General features: G+C 53.8%; 1 protein-coding gene across 4 annotated transcripts in view; it reads left to right on the top strand.

The window, feature by feature from the left end:
• NFIC (nuclear factor I C) overlaps window positions 1-18,891 on the top strand; it is a 75,787-nt gene that overhangs the window by 4,161 nt on the left and 52,735 nt on the right. For 3 of the 4 annotated variants that reach the window (XM_066276733.1, XM_066276729.1, XM_066276724.1), the window contains exons 1-2: window positions 2,333-2,491; window positions 12,206-12,737. In XM_066276733.1, the coding sequence (XP_066132830.1) occupies window positions 2,462-2,491; window positions 12,206-12,737 (562 nt within the window). In that variant the 5' untranslated portion in view covers window positions 2,333-2,461. Of the gene's footprint in view, window positions 1-2,332; window positions 2,492-12,205; window positions 12,738-18,891 lie in introns of those variants that run through there. The other variant, XM_066276727.1, reaches the window with a different exon arrangement.

The following is an 18,891-nucleotide window of genomic DNA, read 5'->3' as shown; positions in this document are numbered from 1 at the left end:
TTCACAGAGGGGGAAACTGAGGCACAGCTGCTGGCTGGAGATGCAGATTCAGGCTGTAACCCTGCAACATGCAACATAACTGGCCTGCTGTGGACCTGCTAAGTGCACTGAAGGGGCCTCTCCTTCCTGAACTGTGGGATATATATATAAAAAAAGGGTGGCAAGAGTAGGTTTACACTTGTGAGTAGTGAAACACTTTATTCTTATGTATGTATTCCTGTATTATAACTGTAAACCTACTTTGGCCAACATATACACACATATATGCTGGTAGTTGCTATTAGTGAATTTGCAGAAGGTTCTACTGTCTACCACAACTAATATTAACACAGTTCTCACACACATTATCTCAAAGACTCCAATCTTCCCAACCTTCCAAGATGCATCCTAATGTTGCCATTTCATAGATATGGAAATTGAGGTTCCAAGAGAGCAGTCTGTGCTCCTGAAACTTTTCCTTGGAAAGGAACCTCAACTGCTATGTGAAGGTTGCAGGCAGGGCAGAGATGGGGTGGCAGTCTGAGGAGAAATCCACTTTAATTTTTAGATGTCTGTGAATTGGGGATTTGGTCATCTACGTGTTCCTAGAGTTTTAAAAATAATAAAATATTGTTTTGTGTTATGTTGATGTTTGGGCTCCTAGACACCTGCTTTCCCTATTTCCTCTTGGAGTTTGAAATGCCCACCACAGCTGCACAATGGGTTTCTTTTTTAACATTTGTGAAGTGCTCAGGATGTGCTAAGCACTGTTTGAATAACTGTCAGCCACACGCAGTGAGGAGCACAGGGTGACCAGGGAATATGTGCTTCGTATGAATCCTGCTTCCTCTTCATCCAGCAGTGGGGACCTGGACAAGTGGCCTCTCTTCTGTGGGACTCGGTTTTCTCTCCAGTAATACAGGGAAATATCAGGGTTGTTGACATACTTCATGCCCCTGGGCATGGGATAGCTGCCCCAAATTGGTAACAGTGTGTCATTGGCCTCAAGATGTTCAGAGAGACTAGTCAAAATGGCCAAACTTTTAAACAATGTCTCCTTGCACATTTGATAGGAAGTCAAGGCTCTACTAAGTAACATCCTTATGTCAACTAACCTTATAGGGTGGGCCACTTTATAGAGCAAGACACCAAGGGATACAAGCGAGGATCCAAGCCACCCTAGTCTTCAAGGTGGGAAGGAGAGTTTAGGCAGCCTCTGAGACAGATTGGGAGGATGCAGGGAGTGAATCCAGGAGTGGGAGAGTTGAGGTCAGGAGTTGGGGCCAAGGTCACCAGACACCCTGGGAGCTCAAGATGGGGGAGGGCAGTTCTGTGCTTAGAGAACAATGGACCTTGAAGAATGTGGGCTACTGGGCCAGATGGCCTGGCTCCAAGCCATTCACTGTGCCTCAGTTTCCAGATCTGTGAAATGGGCACATGGTTGGGGTATGTGGAAATCAGTGCATACCCCAGAAGAGGCTGTAAGGATTTATGTGGCCAGCCTGAAGTTCTGTTTGTACATCTTACTTCTGGGGTACTGGGGAGAATAGGGGGGTGGCTTTGGCCTCCCTCCTCCCCAGTTCCCCTTTGGTTCTGGCGAAGGTGGAAAGAATAGATTCCTGGAGGCTCCTGGGTTAGCCACCGCTCCTCTTGCCAGTGGGGTCTCAGTGGTAGCTAAGCCCTTCTGTCGGGGGGGAGGAGCTGCACTGAAGCCCCTGTCTGTCTACACAGGGACCAGGGGGAGGTGGTGCAGGGGACCCCGTCTATACACCCCGGGAAGTACATCTTTAAGAGGAAAGCGAGGCCTCTGCACACGTCACTGCTTCATTCTCCACCCCCCACCCCCACCCCCGGCTCGTTTCTCCAACTTCCCGGCCAGCTCCAGGCGGGTTGAGGGGGGATCTTAAAAATTCACGTTCGGTCCCCAAATGTCCAGCAACAGCCCAGCTCCCCCACCCCACTTGACTTGGGCAGGCGGTCCTGGGGGACCCTCTGCGGTCTCATTGAGTACGGCCACGGGTCCCCGTCCCCCGTCCTGTGTCCGGAGCCAAGCCGCTAGAAATTCGTAATAATAGCAATAATGGGGTTCATGAGGCATAAGGGGAGAGGCTCTCCTTCCTTGTTCGCGCTCTTTTTTTCCCTCGTTTCTTTCAAAGTTGGATGTTGAGCAGTGGGAGGAGAGAGAAATTGGGGGAGAGGGGGGAGGTTGCCAGTGCCAGAGGGAGGAGAGACAGAGATACAGAGACGGAGGAGGGGACAGGGAGAGAAGGTGGGGGGCAGGAAAAGAAGAGAAAGGGAGAGAAAGACGCAGGAGAGAGGGAGGGAGAGAGCGGGAGGGAAGAGGGAGGGAGACCGAGGGAGGAGGCGGCGAGGAGCGCGCGCCGGCAGCGGCCGCGGTGGGGGGGGGGGGGGGTTGGAAAAATGACTCAGTAAGTTCAGCGCGCCCGCTCCGGCCGGCCCTGCGCCTCCCGCCGCGCCCGGGATGTATTCGTCCCCGCTCTGCCTGACCCAGGTACGCCCCCCTGCCGCCCGCGCCGCCCGCGCCTCGGCCCCGCGTCCCCCGCATGCCAGCCCCGGAGTTTGGAAGCCTGAGGAGGCGGGACGAAAAAGGCACGCGTCCCTCTGGCCGTCCCGGCCGGAATGCCCAGAACAAGGACCAGGGGCCAGTGGGGGATGGGCTGGTTCGGGACCCCCTCCTAGACCCGACACTCACCTGGGACTTCTGCTCCGCGGCTCCTTCAGTCCCCTCCGATGCCTAGGACCTCCCCCCTCCCGGGCTTGAGGCTCTGGCTGCAGGTTCGCCCCCGATGCAGGACGAGCTCCCCCACCCACTCGGGAAGGTCTGAGGGGCACCCCCAAATACTGGGCTCTGCGTGAACCCCGTGCCTGGACAGGGGTCTGCCTCTAAGAGGATTTGAGGGGGTTCTGGCTAGCCCCTGGGCTCCTCAGCACTCTTGATGTATTCCCCGCAACCAAGGTTGCGCCCCGTCACTCTAGCCTGGGCCGCCTTTTCCCCCATTATTGGCCCACGTGTGCGTGGAGGGGGAGGGGGCGCGCGAACTTGGAGGCACCAACGGTAGGGGGAGGGGTGTTCGACGTCCCGGCTCGGTCTCCCGCTACCCTTCCAATCCCGAGCCCGGCCCCCCACACCATCCCGATGTTCTCGCCGCATCGATTTAGGGATTATTGAGCCGCCGCTGCCGGGAGGAGTCGGGAGTAGCCGGGAGGCCGGCGCTTTGGGGTCTGGCGGGCACTGCGGCGCTGCTCACGCCCTCGCCCGCCGGCACCTGCCCCTTCGTAGCCTCTCACCCCTGGCCGCGCTCCCAGGCTGAGCCCTGGTGCAATGACCGGGTGAGGGAGCTGCCCTTCCCCACGCTGCACCCGGGGACGTCCCAGCTCCCTCTTGGACAACACCCCCGCTTCTGCTGGTTTTACCTTCCAGCTTTGCCCCCTCCCCCACCGTGTCCTTGTGTGTCTGTAGGCCGTTGACATTCTGGCCTCAGTTTCCCCTGAGTTGACATGGGGCTAAGGCAGGTTCTGGAGAGAGGGAGAACATGGCCTCCAAACTGAAGTGTGGTCCTGCATGTCCTGAGGAGCACTGTGTGGAAGTACACTGATGCCCAGCTTGGGCCCCCAGAGACGGTCAGTTTCTGCCAGGGGTCCCCCTCATTCACAGTAGGATCTTTATTACTGGCCCCCTTCAGCACACACTGAGGGGCTCCTGTCTACAGGCACAGACAGTGAGGGCTGCTGCTGAAGGGGTCTCAAGTTTGTCCTACCCATGATCACCTGAGCGACCTTGGGCAAGTCCTTGCCCCTCTCTAGGCCTCAGTTTCCCACTCTGAGCAACTTTGGGGGGAGTCTCTCAAAGTAGTCATCGCTGACCCACCCCAGTCTCCCAGTTATCCTGAAGTTCCCCAATAAAAACCAGGGTTCTAGTCCAGTTGCTGCATGACCTTGGGCCTCCCTCTCTCCAGCCTTAGCGGGTGGGTGGCCTGAGTGGCGCTGGGTGCCTCTGCCCCCTCTGCCCTTCCTGCATACTCTCTAGAGCAATGGAAGGGGGGTGCAGGCAGAGCAAGGCTATTCCAGGCTAGGAGGTTGGAAGGCCGCCTGTTGTCACTGCGCCCTGGAATTCCCCCATCACGAAGCCTCGGGAGACAGGCCTCCATCCACGTTGCAGAGAGGGGGTGGCGGGGAGAACCAGAGCCCTGGCATTAGAGTATTCGTAAACTTGGGCACTCACTGGGCCTGGCTTTCCCCAGGAGCAGGGCAAGGATTAGCCAGGCGGGTAGAAATGTGAAATCACAAAAATCAGAGGTTGGTGGGTGCAAACAGGGAGACAATGAGACTGAAACAGGCAGAGGGAACTAGAGCGCTCCCCACTGGAGTGGGGAGGGAGTAGCCCAAACACAGGGAGCTCCCCTGCCTCTATTTATTCTCCCACGTGCTTCTACTCTGGAGGGGAGTTGCCCTAACCGCCCTCCAGGTCATGCCCCTCCAGCCTCAGTTTAATCCCTTCAGCTCTTTGCAGGCTCAGCAGGGTCTGAAGTCTCCAGCTAGGGGACCTGGGAGGACCCTGACTGCCCTTGCAGGACCTCTGACTCTCTGGCTCAGTCTCCCTCTCTGACCCATCCCATTTCTCTCTCTTTATCTCTCCTCTCCCTGTCTCTGTCTCTCCTCTGTTTCTCCCTGTCTTTCTCTGATTCTCCTTGTCATTCCATCTGTCTATCTCTGTCTTTGTCTCTGTTGTCTCTCTCTCCATTTCTGTTTCTCATCATCTCTTTCCCCTCTTTGTGTCTCTCTCTCATCTCATCTGTCTCTCCCTGTATTGCTGTCTCTGGGCCTCCATCACCCCCCTTGACTTGACTAATTTTACAACCTGAGTTCAGCCTAAAATAGCTCCCTTTTAGCTGATCCGACCCGGATCCTCCTAGGAGCTGAGATTTGCCTAGGGTGGGGGTGGGGGCAGCTCTGGTGCCAACCACCCTGTGCCCCCTGGCCCTGCCCACCTGAGGGGGGTTGGCCCTGAAGGATTCTGGGAGCCCTGTCCTTGTTTCAATGGTGGTGACTCAAGCACTTTTTCACTTTTACTCTTAAGAGGAACTGTGTGGAGCAGCCGTTACTTCCATAAATCCTGCCGGCAGGAAGGCCGGCCTCCCTGCGCTTGCCCCGCTCTGGGCCTCCCTCCCTGCCTCCCTCCTGCATGCGGCCACCGCCACGTTAGTTATTCCGGGTTTGGGGCCAAATCCCTCTTGGCTGCAGTGCCCAGGATTCCCCAGGGCCACAGCCAGTGCAGTCACCAGGGCCCCCTCCCTCATTCATTCATTTTTTCCTTCATTCCTTCACCTCAGTCCTTCTCAGGGAGGTACTCTTTTCAATGCCATTTCTTCAGCAGGGAGACTGAGGCTGGGAGAGGACCCCAACGTTTGTTTGATTTCAGTTGATCTTCATTAAGCACTTCTCATGGGGGTTGGGGAGAGGTAGAAGGCAATGAGTTTTAGGCCTGGTGTGGGCTATGCTGGGGTCAGGCTTCCTCAGCACATTTGGGCTGGGAAAGGGGCCAAGACCAGAGACAGCCGAGGCCTGCCCACTGCAGCACAGCATGGCTGATGAGACTGGGGGTTTGGGCCACTTCACACCGGGTTGGTTGGCCATACCTGGGCAGGTGGGCACTCCCTGTGTGCCCCACCCAGGGTCTGATGGCCTCTGATTAGATCCTGTAAAAGGTACAGCCTTGCTCCATGTCTGTCTCTGTATCTCTCCCCCTTCCTTCCCTCCGGGCAGAGGTGCCTCAGCACAGGGCCCAGTGCCTTGTAGCCTTGTAAATCTCAAAGCTGGAATTCTGGCCTAGTCAGCGTTCTCTCTCTCTCTCTCTCCCTCCTTCCCTCCTTCACTCCCTTCCTCCCTCTCTCAGCTCCTCCTCCCTCTCTCTCTCTCTCTCTCTTCCTCCTTCTCTCTCTCTCTCTCCTTCTTCCTCTTCCTCTTTCTCCCTCCCTCCTATCTTGTCTGTGTCTCTGTCACTCTTTGTCTTTCTCTCCCTCTATCTCTCTCTCTACCTCCTCCCTCTGTCTGTCTCTCTTCTCCCTCTTTCTCCCTCTATCTCTATGTCTCTCTTTTGTCTCTCTGCCTGAGCTTTCCTCCCTTCCTGTCTCATGACAATAAATGTGAAATACTAAGCCCTGGGGCCTCCTGCCACATGCAGCCCCTACCCGCATTCAGGCACTTGGGTCCATGTTGACTTGCCGTCAGTAGTGCAGGGGCACCCCCACACTCCCATGCACACTCATGAGACCTCATCTATGAGTTGGCTCCATCCACCTCAGATGTACCCTAAGGGTGGGGAGTGGGTAGCAGAAACTGAGGGTAGCCTCAGATCTGCATTCAAATCTGGTTCAGGAGCCTCAGAATGGAGTTTTTTCCAACTGTGTGACTCTGGGCAGGTGATCTAGCCCTCCCATGCTTCTGTGTCCTCCCAGTGCCATGAAGTGACTGGTAACCCTCACCTACTCAGACTGCCCAAGGATTCAGGGAAGCAGGACACCTCTGAGGCACAGAGCCTGGCACACAGTTAGTGCTCATAAATATTTATTGCATGAATGGATAGATGGATGAGTAAATGGATGGATGACTCTGCCAGTTGAGAGAAGACACTGAGTCTCCTTCTGTGTCCCCCAATGGGGAACACAATCATGCTTTCCTCCAATTCTTCCCCCTTCACACAGTGCCTGGTATACAGTAGGCACCAAATAATTGTGGATAGCAGTTGCCCCACAAAAGCAGATACCCCACGAGGGTTTTTCTGTTGACCTTTCCTCCCGGCCCATCCCTGTCCAGGGTCTTCCCAAGTTTGGCTGGACCAAGTGGGTACCAGCAGCCTTTGTCACAGGTGTGTGAATGGGGTCAACAGATAAAGAATGAGATTGTCCCATCACTGATCTGGATCCTGGAGACACAGCAATGAACAAAAAAGTTCAAGTCCATCCCCTAGAGGGGCTACAGTTTAGGCAAGGGGATGGGCAGGAAACAAGGTACCAGGCAGGACCAGGCTGCCACTTTGGCTGGGATGGGCTTCCCCAAAAAGGAGCTGGTGTCAACATGTGGCCCAGGATGGAGGGAGGGATAGGAACCACACAGAATTCAGAGAGAACATACAGAGCACAGAGTGGACATTGTTGGGGGCCCCAAGGATGGTGTCAGGCCCCATGCTCAAGGGGCCCAGCAGTGGGGCTGATGAGGTCCACAGTCACAGACTTGGGTTGAAGTCCTAGCTATACTCCTTCCTGGTTCTGTGACTTTGGGCCAGTGGCTTTAATTCTCAGTGCCTCAGTCTTTCTTCCGGACAGTGAGCACAATAAATGCTCAGCCTCCAAAAGGCACAACCTTGCCCCTTTTGTCTCTCTTGAACACCATGGCCCTCTTGCTCAGTCCCCACCCTCTTCCCAGAGAGGGAATTCAGACATCCAGGGCTCATACTCACTTGTCAATTTGGTGGGGAGTTTTCACTGTCTAGTCTGTTTACCCTGTGGCCCAAAAGGCCCTTCACAGCAAATCTCAATTTCTTCTCTGCCTTCACCCCTCCACTCTCTCTCTCTTGTTCACCCACTTCCTCGCTGTTACCATAAAACATTAGGCATGGTCCTTTCTTCAGACCTTTGCATGTGCTGGTGCTGTTTTCTCCACCTGGAAAGCTCCTACCCTGGATTGTCATCTTTCAGGTCTTTGTTCAAGTGTCTTCTCCTATGAGAGGCTCTCCCTGACCACCTCCAGTTAAAAAAAACACCCAAGGGATTCTCTGACCCCCTCAAACTTCTTTAAATTTCTTCAAACCACTTATTCAATCTGGTGTTTTATTACATTCTTGTTGGCTTGTTTAATGTACATCACTGCCCCAGATCAGGATCTGGGTGGGGGCTGAGGCCAAGTCACTGCAGCTCCCCAGCACTGTGCATGGAGCTGGCACATAGTAGGTACTCAGTAAATGTTTGTTGAACAACTGAATGACTCTCTCCCTCATTAGATAAGAGCTGTTCATAAGCGATGATGCTCTGGAGTTGGAGGCAGGAGCAACCCTAGGTTAGGAACTCTAACTACTGCCAGATGGGTCTGTGTTTGCATATGGGCTCTGCTGTTTGCCATTTCACACCTGGGCTTAACCTGGAGAAGGGGACATTGGAATCAGGGCTTTGAAGGATGCTAAGGAATTTGGGATAAGCACTTAGGAGGTGAATAAGATAGATTCTCAATAATGTTTGTTGTTCATTGAGTGAATAAAGAAAAGAGAATCCTTCCTGGAACACTTTTGGGGTGGGAATTGGAGTTCCATGTGCTTGTGCTGGTTTGCTGCCCTGAACTGTCAGGGTGGGAGGGATATAGAGAGGCACAGGGAGGGGCACAGGCCAGTGTATAGTTGTCCAATCCATAGGGCCCAGCAAGGGCTGGGACCCCGATGCCTGTCTCAAAGCTGCTAACCTCCTTGGCCTTGAAGTCCCAGCGGGATTTCTGAGAAATGCCTAATCCTACTCTACCCCCTCCCCTCCCTGGTTACCAGGGCAATAGACAAGTACCCTCTAATCCCCTACAGATCACAATGTCCCTTTTTGCCCATTGTACAACATGAGAAACTGAGGCCCAAAATGGAGCAGTTATTTGTTCCTGGGTCATACAGAAGGTGAAATGGAGGCTGATAACACCCAGCCTCATTCCCTCACGGGGTCTGCCTGGCAATGAGGGCCTCAGCTCTGGGACTTAGGGTGTAGGAGGAGCAAGAGCTGGACTCAGACCCCACGGTTTGTGTGGTCCAAGCTAGGTCTGAGGGAACCCTGAAGAGCGCAGGAAAGGTTGCCTGAAGTAAAGAACACTAGAGATGGGGCTTTGAGGGATGTGTAGGAGTTTGGGAGGATTTTCAGCATCTAGCTTGCCTTGGCTGTCTCCTTTGCCCTGTCAGCCAGTGAGGGCATTGGGAGGTGCCTGTGGAAGAGGCCTTAGTTGTTGCAAGTCTTGTTGGACAAAGACAGTGACAGGCCTGCCTTACCTCTGGCCTGACCTCCCAGAGAGGACAAGGGAGGATGGGGCAGCAGGTCCATGACCCAGTTACAGACTGTTTGTCTTCCTTCCTCCAGGACCAGTTAGGGTCACTGGTGACGTGGGCTCCCACCCCTGCTTGCCTACCTGGCACATTTCCCCTGGGGGGTGGAGAGGTTAGAGAAGGGGTGGGGGAGGAGAAGAAAGGAGCTGGAAAAGGTGTGGGGGCTCAGAAGGAGGAGCCCAGACCAAGAAAGGGATTGAGGAAGAGGGGCTCAGAAGTGGGGAGGTGCTGAGAGGAAGGTGGTCAAGGAGAGGAGAGGAGTCTGGGGACTGTGGCTTGCCCCTGCTAGCTGACACTCCAGCTGCCTGTTCCCAGCTCCCTCTTATCAGGGCCCCAGTAGTCACCAGAACTTGGGTAGCAGCCACAGCCCAACATCCACACCATTGCCTTGGCATCCCCTCCACAGGACAGCGACCTGTGCCTCTATTGATTCCCCACCCCCACCACCCATTTCTCGAGCCAGATGGCCTGGGCTCTGGTCCCAGCTCTGCTGACCGGCGGCTGTGTGACTCTGCGCCAGTGGCTCCCCATCTCCGGAGCTGGCAGGCTGGGTGGTATTCAGGCACAGGACCGGCAACTCAGGCTGGACAGAGACTGGCAGGAGATGGGCCCCTCAATCTTCCCTTTGCCTCAGCAGGCCAGTGCAGTGGGGGCAGCAGAAAAGGGCTCAAGTCCAGTCTCTACAACAGTTGTTCCAGTGACTCACGCTTCGGGGCACATTGGAGTGGGGAGCTGGGCGCACAAGCCCCTGGTGAGGGCGGGAGGCTATTTTCAGAGCCTCAGTAATAGGTGAAATCTGAGGTCATCCTCCTCCCCCAAGCACCCCATGGCCAGAGATGGCTCACAGGGAGATGAAACAGAGCAGGGAGGGTGTGCTGGTCAGGGGGATGCCAAGAGCCTCCAGGTCTAGAGGTGGGACTGAGCCCAGCAGTGCCCATCTAGAAAGCAAACCAAGAGCCCAGAGCAGCTGTTTCTCTCTCTCTCTGAGACCCCATCCTGGTGGAGAGCAGGCTGTTCTGAGAAAGGGGCCTGATGGCCTTTGCAGGCGCTGGGCGTCCTGGGTTCTTAGCATCACACAGACCCTGAGTATGGGACCTAGGCCAGGTCTCCACCCCTCTCTGAGCCTGTTTTGCCATCACGAAATGTATAGCAAAGCCTTAGGCCTTTTCCTGCCCCCTGAAAGATTGCAAGCAACCAAAATAATCATAACAACTATGTCAATAATAATAGTAATAGCTAATTCAGCCTTTTGAGAGCTGGGCAGATAGTGAAGTTCATAAGCCAGGAAGAGCTATCATTCCATTTAAGAAGCCTCGTCCAGGCAAGAGTGGGGAGGTGGGACCAATGTCTTTCTTGTCTTCCTTTCTCCTTGAATGTCTCACTCCTTGAGGCTGAGAAACCAGGTCCTGGGTGTTCTGCAGACTGTTCCCTTGCTAAGAAATGGAGAGAATGATGCAGTCCTCCTATCCCCTTAGAAGGGGAAGATGCTTCCCATGTGGCTCTCGAAGGGGTGCTACTGGGGCTGCTGCTTTTGTGGGGAAAGTCAGATGGGTGTGGGTCCAGTCCCAGACCCTCATGACTGGGTCCCCTCTTGGGGCCTCTGTTTTCTCATTGTGGGTCCAGCAGCACCAATTAGGCGCAATGGGAGGGAGGTATTGTAGTCACAGGTTTGGGTAGTCTCAGCCTCCCCAGGCCTCAGTTTTTTCATTTTTTCTCAGCCATTTCAGGCCTCAGTGGAATGGCTCTGTGGGGGACAGGGTAAGGTGAACTGGCCCCCAGGTTTCCCTCTCTCTAGCTCTGAACCTCCATGGCTGAGCTCCCCTGTCTCTAATGTATTCTGACCTGGTGTCTCAGGCCTCAGCTTTCCTGGTCACATCAATGGGCCTATGTAGGAGCCCCACCCTTCTATCAGCCCCTGACATCCAGAGGTCATAGTCTTGGCCTGTGGGCCTCAGAGAGTCTTGTCTGTACATGTGGTCTTTAGAAACAGCCCCTTGTTCTCATTTTTTCCATCAGTGCCAAGGGCCAATAGAAACAGCCATGGACCCCCATCTGCTGTCAACTTTCTCTGCTGAGCAGTGAGTCTGAGAAAGGAGCCCAAACACTATCTTCCAAGCCTGGTTGACTGCAGTCATTGGGCACCACTCTATGCTTGGCCCTGCTCTCGACATTAGAGCTCACACTATAGCCTAGGGACATGATGCCAACCATCTGTTCTTGTCAATAAAGTTTTATTAGAATAGTGCTATACTCATCATTTATATCTCACCTTTGTTGCATTTACAGTGCAGAGTAGAGTAGTGGCAACTAAAATATTCACTGTCTTGTTTTTTATGGTACTGTTTTTAATTTAAATTTTTTACTTATTGATTTTAGAGAAAGAGATTTTATTGTTCTACTTATTTATGCATTCACTGGTTGATTCTTGTATGTGCCCTGACCAGGGATTGAACCCCCAACCTTGGTGTACCAGGACAGTGCTCTAATCGGTTAAGCCACCCAGCCAGAGCTCTCTTTTTAATTTTAAATTTATTTATTCATTTTAGAGAGGAGGGAGGGGGAGAGAGAGGAAGAGAGAAAGGGGGGAGGAGCAGGAAGCATCAACTCCCATATATGCCTTGACCAGACAAGTGCAGGGTTTCGAACCAGCGACTTTAGTGTTCCCAGGTCGATGCTTTATCCACTGTGCCACCAGAGGTCAGGCAGCCAGAGCTCTCTTTATCATACTTTCAAACCTCAGTGCTAGAAGGCAGAGAATGGATCTAGGACATCCTCATTCTCTTGACCTCAGTTTTCCCATCTGTACAATGGCTCCCCACCGGTTTCCTCCTGGGACCCTCAGCTAGTCCTGTTTTGCGGTTCAAGACAGTCTTCCATAAATGTCTTCGTTGGCCTGGGCTTTCCACCTAGTGCAAACCTCAGTTTCTCCATATGGGCAGTGGGTTCTCACCTGTCTTCCACAAACTCCTGCTGGGTTCCTTCAGCTCTCTCCAGGAAGTGGAGGGGTCTACAGTGGCCCCCTGCCCACATCACTGCCCTGCTCACTGAGTTTGCCTGGGGGTCTGAGCCCTAGGCTTCTGGTCCAGGTAATGGGTCCCTGGTCCCCATCGCCTCCTGATTTTCCTCCTCTCTCACCCACAGGATGAGTTCCACCCGTTCATTGAGGCGCTGCTGCCTCATGTACGCGCCTTTGCCTACACCTGGTTCAACCTGCAGGCGCGGAAGCGCAAGTACTTTAAGAAGCACGAGAAGCGGATGTCCAAGGATGAAGAGCGTGCAGTGAAGGATGAGCTGCTGGGTGAGAAGGCTGAGGTGAAGCAGAAGTGGGCTTCGCGTCTGCTGGCCAAGCTGCGCAAGGACATCCGGCCTGAGTGCCGCGAGGACTTTGTGTTGGCCATCACTGGCAAGAAAGCGCCGGGCTGCGTGCTCTCCAACCCTGACCAGAAGGGCAAGATGCGTCGCATCGACTGCCTGCGCCAGGCTGACAAAGTGTGGCGGCTGGACTTGGTCATGGTCATCCTCTTCAAGGGCATCCCCTTGGAGAGCACCGATGGCGAACGCCTGGTCAAGGCGGCGCAGTGCGGCCACCCAGTGCTCTGTGTGCAGCCGCACCACATCGGAGTGGCAGTCAAGGAGCTTGACCTCTACCTGGCCTACTTCGTGCGGGAGAGAGGTGAGCTGGGAGGAGATGGAGTGCTCCAGTGTCCAAGGGGGAAGGTGGGCTCTCACAAGGCTGCAAGGTCCAAAGGAGGAGGCGGCATATGTAAGGTCTGATGTGGTAGGTGGGTCCAGGCATAGTCGAAGGGAGGAGGCAGACCAACAAGAGGTCTGAAGGGGAAGATGAATTTATGGGAGGTTCTGGGGGGTTGGTGGGTTGTGGCAAGGTCCATGGGAGGAGGCGGAAGATGGAGTAGGCAGACCCAAGCAAGGTCCAAAGGAAGAGGCAACCTATACTAGGTCGGAATGGGGAGGCTGACCTTTCCAAGGTCAGAGGGAAAAGGCGCCCATACACTATAAGGGGGAGGTGGGTGCAAATGGGAGGGCTAAGGGGGGAAGTGGCCTACACTGGGGTCAGAGGGGTTAGGCTCATGCGATGTGAAGGTCTAAAGGAAGGAGATATGGTGCAAAGAGAGTCTGAGAGGAGGGTCCGGTGCATCCTGAAGACCTAAAGGCAGAGACAAGCTTGGCTTTGATGTCTGAGGAGGTGGCAGACCCTTGGGGTCTCAGATGAGACCCTGTCCCAGAAGGTCTGAAGGGCAAGATATGGCCTTGTTGGGAACAGGGATAAGAATGCTGGTGTGTGCACTGTGAACACCGGTTGATTGACTCTCAGATCTCCAGCAAAGGCCTGATGGGGCACACATTTGTGCTATGAGTGGGAAGCTGGGGTGCTATGTGACTTTGGCTAGGTCACCACCCTCTCTGGTTGTCAGTGTCCCTAGCTCTGGCCCTTCCAGCTGGGTGTTTACTGGTTCTGTGGTCAAATGCCTGAGGTTGAGACTGGCAGGGTTTTTGAGAGTGGGGAAAATCCATGGCAACTTGCTGGAAGAGGAGGTATGACTGAGCTGAGCGCTGTAGGATGGCTGAGCAGTGATGGGCATAGAGTATCCCAGGTGGTCAGCCGCCTAGGCTGAGATATGGAGTCCAGATGTGTGGTCCAGACTCTCAAGGTCATAGGGTGCTGGTAGCCAAAGCCAGGGCCACTGCTTCCTATCTGTGTGTCTATATTCCAAATGCAGCCCCTGTGTGACTTTGGACATATCACTGTTCTGCGCCTCAGTTTCTCCCTCTGTACAATGGGCATAATGGGCCATGCTGACTAATAGGAATGGTTTAAGCATTAGATGAGGCCATGGAGCTCCAGGTCTCCAGGGTGTGTAGATAGGAGAGCCAGGAGAGTTTCCCTGTCTTGACCTTGATTCATTGACCTTGACCCCATTTACCCCCCCTACCTCCACCCCCACCCACCCCTACCAATTAGCAACAAGCCCACTGGGGCCAACAGTGAAGCAATGTTGGAGGCAGGTCATGGAGGCAGAGAAATGGAGGAGGTGCCTGTCTTAGGCAGGGGGCAGGGGCTGCCTTGGCTCATTACAATGCAGGGCCAGGTTTCCCCCTCCACATTCGTCTTCTGCACCCAGCCCCACCCCCACCTCCTCTGAGCTGAGCTGATAAAATTTTGAAGCAGAGTTTTCTGCCAGCATCAGCACAATCTCTGGGCGTCTTCCCTCCCCCATTTGACCCCCTCCCCCATCAGTTCAGCAGGCAAGCTAGGCCTCCAAGCCTCCCCAGACACCATCAAGCCCCACTGCTAGCCTTTGCTGGCCAGTCTGGTCAACCTCCTTGAATGAGTGCCAGTAAAGGTCATGGCTGCACCCTCCCCTGCTTCCAGCCGACTCCATCATCCCAGGGGAATCGCTGCTCATACTGGGCCCAGCTGACCCAGCCCCAGCTGGCCTAGAGTGAGGGTAGTGTGTGAGAGCTGGACCTGGATTCCAGCCCTGACTCAGCTGCCTACTGCTGGGTGATCTGGGACAAGTCACTTACCCTCTCTGTGCCTCATTTTCTTGTCTATAAAATGGAGCTCAAAAATAGCTGCTTGTAGGAACATTGGATACTCATGGTTGTTGAAGACAAGTACCAGGCACAGGGCTCGGGCTTCTTGGATGGTTGTTGTAGATCTTTGTTATGATTACAATTTCCCACCTCCAGGCCTTTGCCCATGCTGTTCCTTCTGCCTGGAATGCTTTTCCCATGTGGAAAACTCCTATTTATGCTTCAAAACTCCAGTTCCTAGCTCCACTTTCTGTATCAGACATTGTTTTCTGAGGGCTTAGCAATTCTATTCCCTTCTCACAGCAGCCCTATGAGTCAGGAATTGTTGTTGTATCTATTTCACAGAAAAGGAAGCAGAAGCCCAAAGAAGGGACTCCCAAGGTCACACAGCCAAGAGAGAGGAGAAGTGGGATTTGGATGTAGGCAGCTTCTGAGCTGACATCGCCTCCTCCAGTCTTCACACTCAGTGGCCAAAAGGGATGAGGGGAAATTGTGGTTTGCAGTATGGACAGGCAGTCAGCATGGCTTAGCCACCTCCAGGCTGAGTCTGTGTTCTAAGCTTCCGGCAGCCAAAGCCTCATCCAGGGTCCGTAGGCCAAGACTGCCCTCCAGGACCCCCTGCTGAGCCCCAGCTTCCTGATATTTATCCCAGGACCCTTGTCCTTATTCTGGGTTAAAGTTAAGTCTGTTCTTGGCCAGGCAGATGTCAGTCCAATGGCAGAGAGAACTGGCCATCACCTCCCCGTACCCACCCTGTGAGTTCTAGGGCTGGAGGGAGTCCCAGCCTAGGCCAGAGCAAGGTGTCTACTTCACTCAGCCTTACTGGGAGGTGTAGAATTGATGAAGAGGTAAGGACTGGCCTCAGTTGACCTCTGGAGGGGTTCAGGGTAGATGTTGAGGAGAACACCCACCGTACAGCTGAAAGGAGGTACCACCTCCAACATCAGGAGTGGGGCCTCAGAACTGACAGAGGACAGACACACACAAACAGAGATGCAGACAGAGGAACCCAGAGACATGGAGAGACACAGAGAGAATCAGAGGCAGCACATATACCTGCCCTCTCACCCTTGGCCCTTCCCTGTCTTTGGACAAAGCCTGGCTCTCCCCCTCCCGCAGCCTTCCCATCTCTCCCAGGGGGTGTCAGGTAGACTGATGGGGCCACACCCCAAAGGGGAATCCCAGGCCTCCACCCTTGGGTTTATTTGGGGAGATGTAGAGGTGGGAACTAGCCATGAGAAGTTCCCTTATGTACTGGGGCTGTCAGAGCCTAGGGCATCTCATGGAGCTGAATTTGGCTACTCAGGGCATCCATCTGGTGCCACCATGGCCATAGGAGCCTGGTTCCAGGGACTGGATGCAGTGTGTACTCCAGGGCCAGCCTAGGGGACAGCTGGGAGACTGAGGAGGAGGAGGTGATGTGAGCTTACTCTTGGTATGTTGGGGACTGCCTAATAAATGAGTGTACTTTAGATAGGGGGCTATCGTGAGCAAAAGATGAAGAATAACAAGTCACAGTTTAAAAATGAAGAAAAAACCCCCATAAAAAAAAAAAAAAAAAAAAAAAAACAAAAGAGAAAACAAGTCACAGTTAAATTAATAAGAATGTGTTGTCGGGGAAACAAAGCAGGGAATGGAGGGGGCCAATGGGGTGTACTCTAGACAGGAAGGAACTCTTGGAGGAGGTGACTTTTGAGACGAGGCGTAAAGGAGATGAAGGAGGCATGGAGGGATTGAGTGAGAGTGTACCAGGCAGGGGCACAGCTAGTGCAAAGGCCCTGGGGCTGGAATGGCCTAGAGGCTGCAGGGAGTGTTGGAGAGGGAGGTGAAGAGGCTACATGGGAGGCCAGGAGCGGGTGAGCCTGGCGCTCTTCAACCTGCCTTGCATTTGGGAAGGCACCTGGAAGGAACAGGGCCCAGAGATGAAAGCTGCCTGCCCAACCCTGAAGCCCAGCCAGACCTCCCTGCCCCCTCTGGCCGCCTGAGAAACCTGAGGCTGGTGGGCACAGTGCCAGGGGTGGGCGGGGGAAGGGCTGCCAGGCCTGCTTGCTTCAGGCAGCTGCCAGCTCGCCCCAGCCACCAGCCCAGCTGGTGCCCATTTGCTGATGCTGCCATGGGCCGGCCTCCTGCTCTTGCCTTGTGCTGTGCCAACCACCCTGAATGGCGCTGTGGGCAGAGGCCAGTTTGGGAAGCTTGTAGAGGAGAGGGGCTTCCCAGGGCGCACCCAGGAGGGGGCAGAAGAAACTGGGGGGTTCTTCTGCCCAGCTCCTTCTGGATGGAACCAGGAAGCAATAATAACAAAGTTAATAGTAACTGTGAACACATATGGAATGCCCAGTGTGTGCCCAGTTCTGAGCCCATTCCACATCTTAACTGGTTGAATTCTCTCTACCGCCCTGGGAGGACGGACCTTTTACCATATTTCCCATAAGGAAACAGAGGTCCAGGGATGGTCAGGCACTTGCCCAAAGTCACACAATTCAAAAGAGGCAGAGCAAAATTAGAACCCAGGGATTTTGAGTTCTCAAAACCCCTAAAAGAAAAAAACTAAAGACTTTTGAAGTTATCAGGTGGGATCTACACCCTCCCAGTTGTACAGATAATAAAAAGAGCAGGCCCTGAGTACAGTGACTAAATGAATGAAGAGGGGTAAACCATATTAAAGTGCCTGCTTTGCCTGAATCTGGTGGCCAAGGTTATCCATAAAGGGTACCTTGAGCTGGGATGGCAGGAGAAAGACCCTCAGCCTGGGGTGAGGGGAAATGTCAGCCACAGCTCTGCTCCTAGCCTGCTGTGTGACTTAAGGCAAAGCCTTGCCCCCTCTGGTCTAGGGTTGGTGGGGGCGGAGCCAAAGGTAGGAAAGTAGGGCCTGTAGGCCACAGAGGGAAGCGAAATGGGCCCTGACTGAGGATCCCCCTGTCTTCTGGTCCCTTTTAATCTTCATTCCAGCACTGGGTGCTCTACTGAGGAAACAGAGTGGACAGGAGGGTACATGGACACAGTTATGTAATGGACACAGTTCATGTCCATGCTTGCTCCAGTCTGTGAGCTCCATCCCCCTTCTGAGTCTCAGTTTTTTCATATGCAAAATGGGGTGACTATGAACTATGTCCACTGAATTGAGGGCTGGGAGTCAGTGATTCCAGAACAGCACACAGGAGGTCCAGAATAAATGCGCAGTCCATTCCCGGATCCTCTCCCCAGCCGCGGGAGGCAGTGGGGAGACCCCAGTTCTCCTCTGAGACCCTGAGCCTCATTCTGCCCACAGAAAACTCACAGAAGCACCTATGACTCAAGATGGGCACCTTGTCGCTTCTCCAGGTCTCTGGGTGGCGGAGGGGTGAGGGGCTCCTGGCAGCCTAGATTTTCCCAGGACTGGGCAGCCAGGTGGGCCAGCCATCTGTCTATGCGGGGAAGGTGGCTGCATGAGTGTGAGGCCCAGACACCAGCTGACGGTGTATTTATAGTAATGGCGGAAGGCCTCTGGGCTCATGGTTAGTGGCCAAGAGGGTCTAACAGGTGAGGATACTGCTAACGCAGCAGGCTAACAATCAGAGCACACAATGTTGGGAAATTAAGGGCATATAAGTGTACTTAACGCCACTGAACTGTGCACTTAAAAATGGTTAAAGTGGTAAATTTTATGTTATCATTATTGTGCCACAATTTTTAAAGTTATTTATTATTAATAAAAATAATAAGTAGTGATGCCTTATATATGTATTATGTAGCAAAATAATTCATAAATGTAATATCAGTAATGGTAATATAATAATAGTTACTATTATCACTACCACTGTCATCATCATACTGTGGTTCTAGGCCTAGCTCTGCCTTCTTGCCCACTGGGCAGCCTTGGACAAGTTAATGCCCATCTCTGGGCTTTTACTTTTACACAGTCAGCACAGGGGATATCCATAGCCAGCAAAGGCAATCCAGATAACACCTAAGAGAAAGAAACCTCTTAACATGTGTTGACTATGCTCAGACGTGGGAGCTCTTGGTGAATAGGTCCTACCCACTGTGGACACCCCTGCACATGTGCCTGGGATACACGTGCACACACGCCTGTCCAAGGGTGCCGGGCAGCCCACGAGGGTGCCTTGACCACCCAGGCAGGGCCCAGCCCTCCGAGGAGCCAGCAGAAGCGGAAGGCATCACATTGCACCTGTGGCGGCCATCCTGGCATGGCAGGGCTACAGTTGGCACCCTGGCCCTATGCCCAGGGAGCTAAGGGGTGGCTGAGGGCAGCTAGGGACATCTCCGGGCTA

The sequence above is a fragment of the Saccopteryx bilineata genome, chromosome 1, assembly GCF_036850765.1.
Source record: "Saccopteryx bilineata isolate mSacBil1 chromosome 1, mSacBil1_pri_phased_curated, whole genome shotgun sequence".
In the NCBI taxonomy this organism is placed as follows: Eukaryota; Metazoa; Chordata; class Mammalia; order Chiroptera; family Emballonuridae; genus Saccopteryx; species Saccopteryx bilineata.
This window is presented reverse-complemented; position numbering and strand designations above follow the sequence as displayed.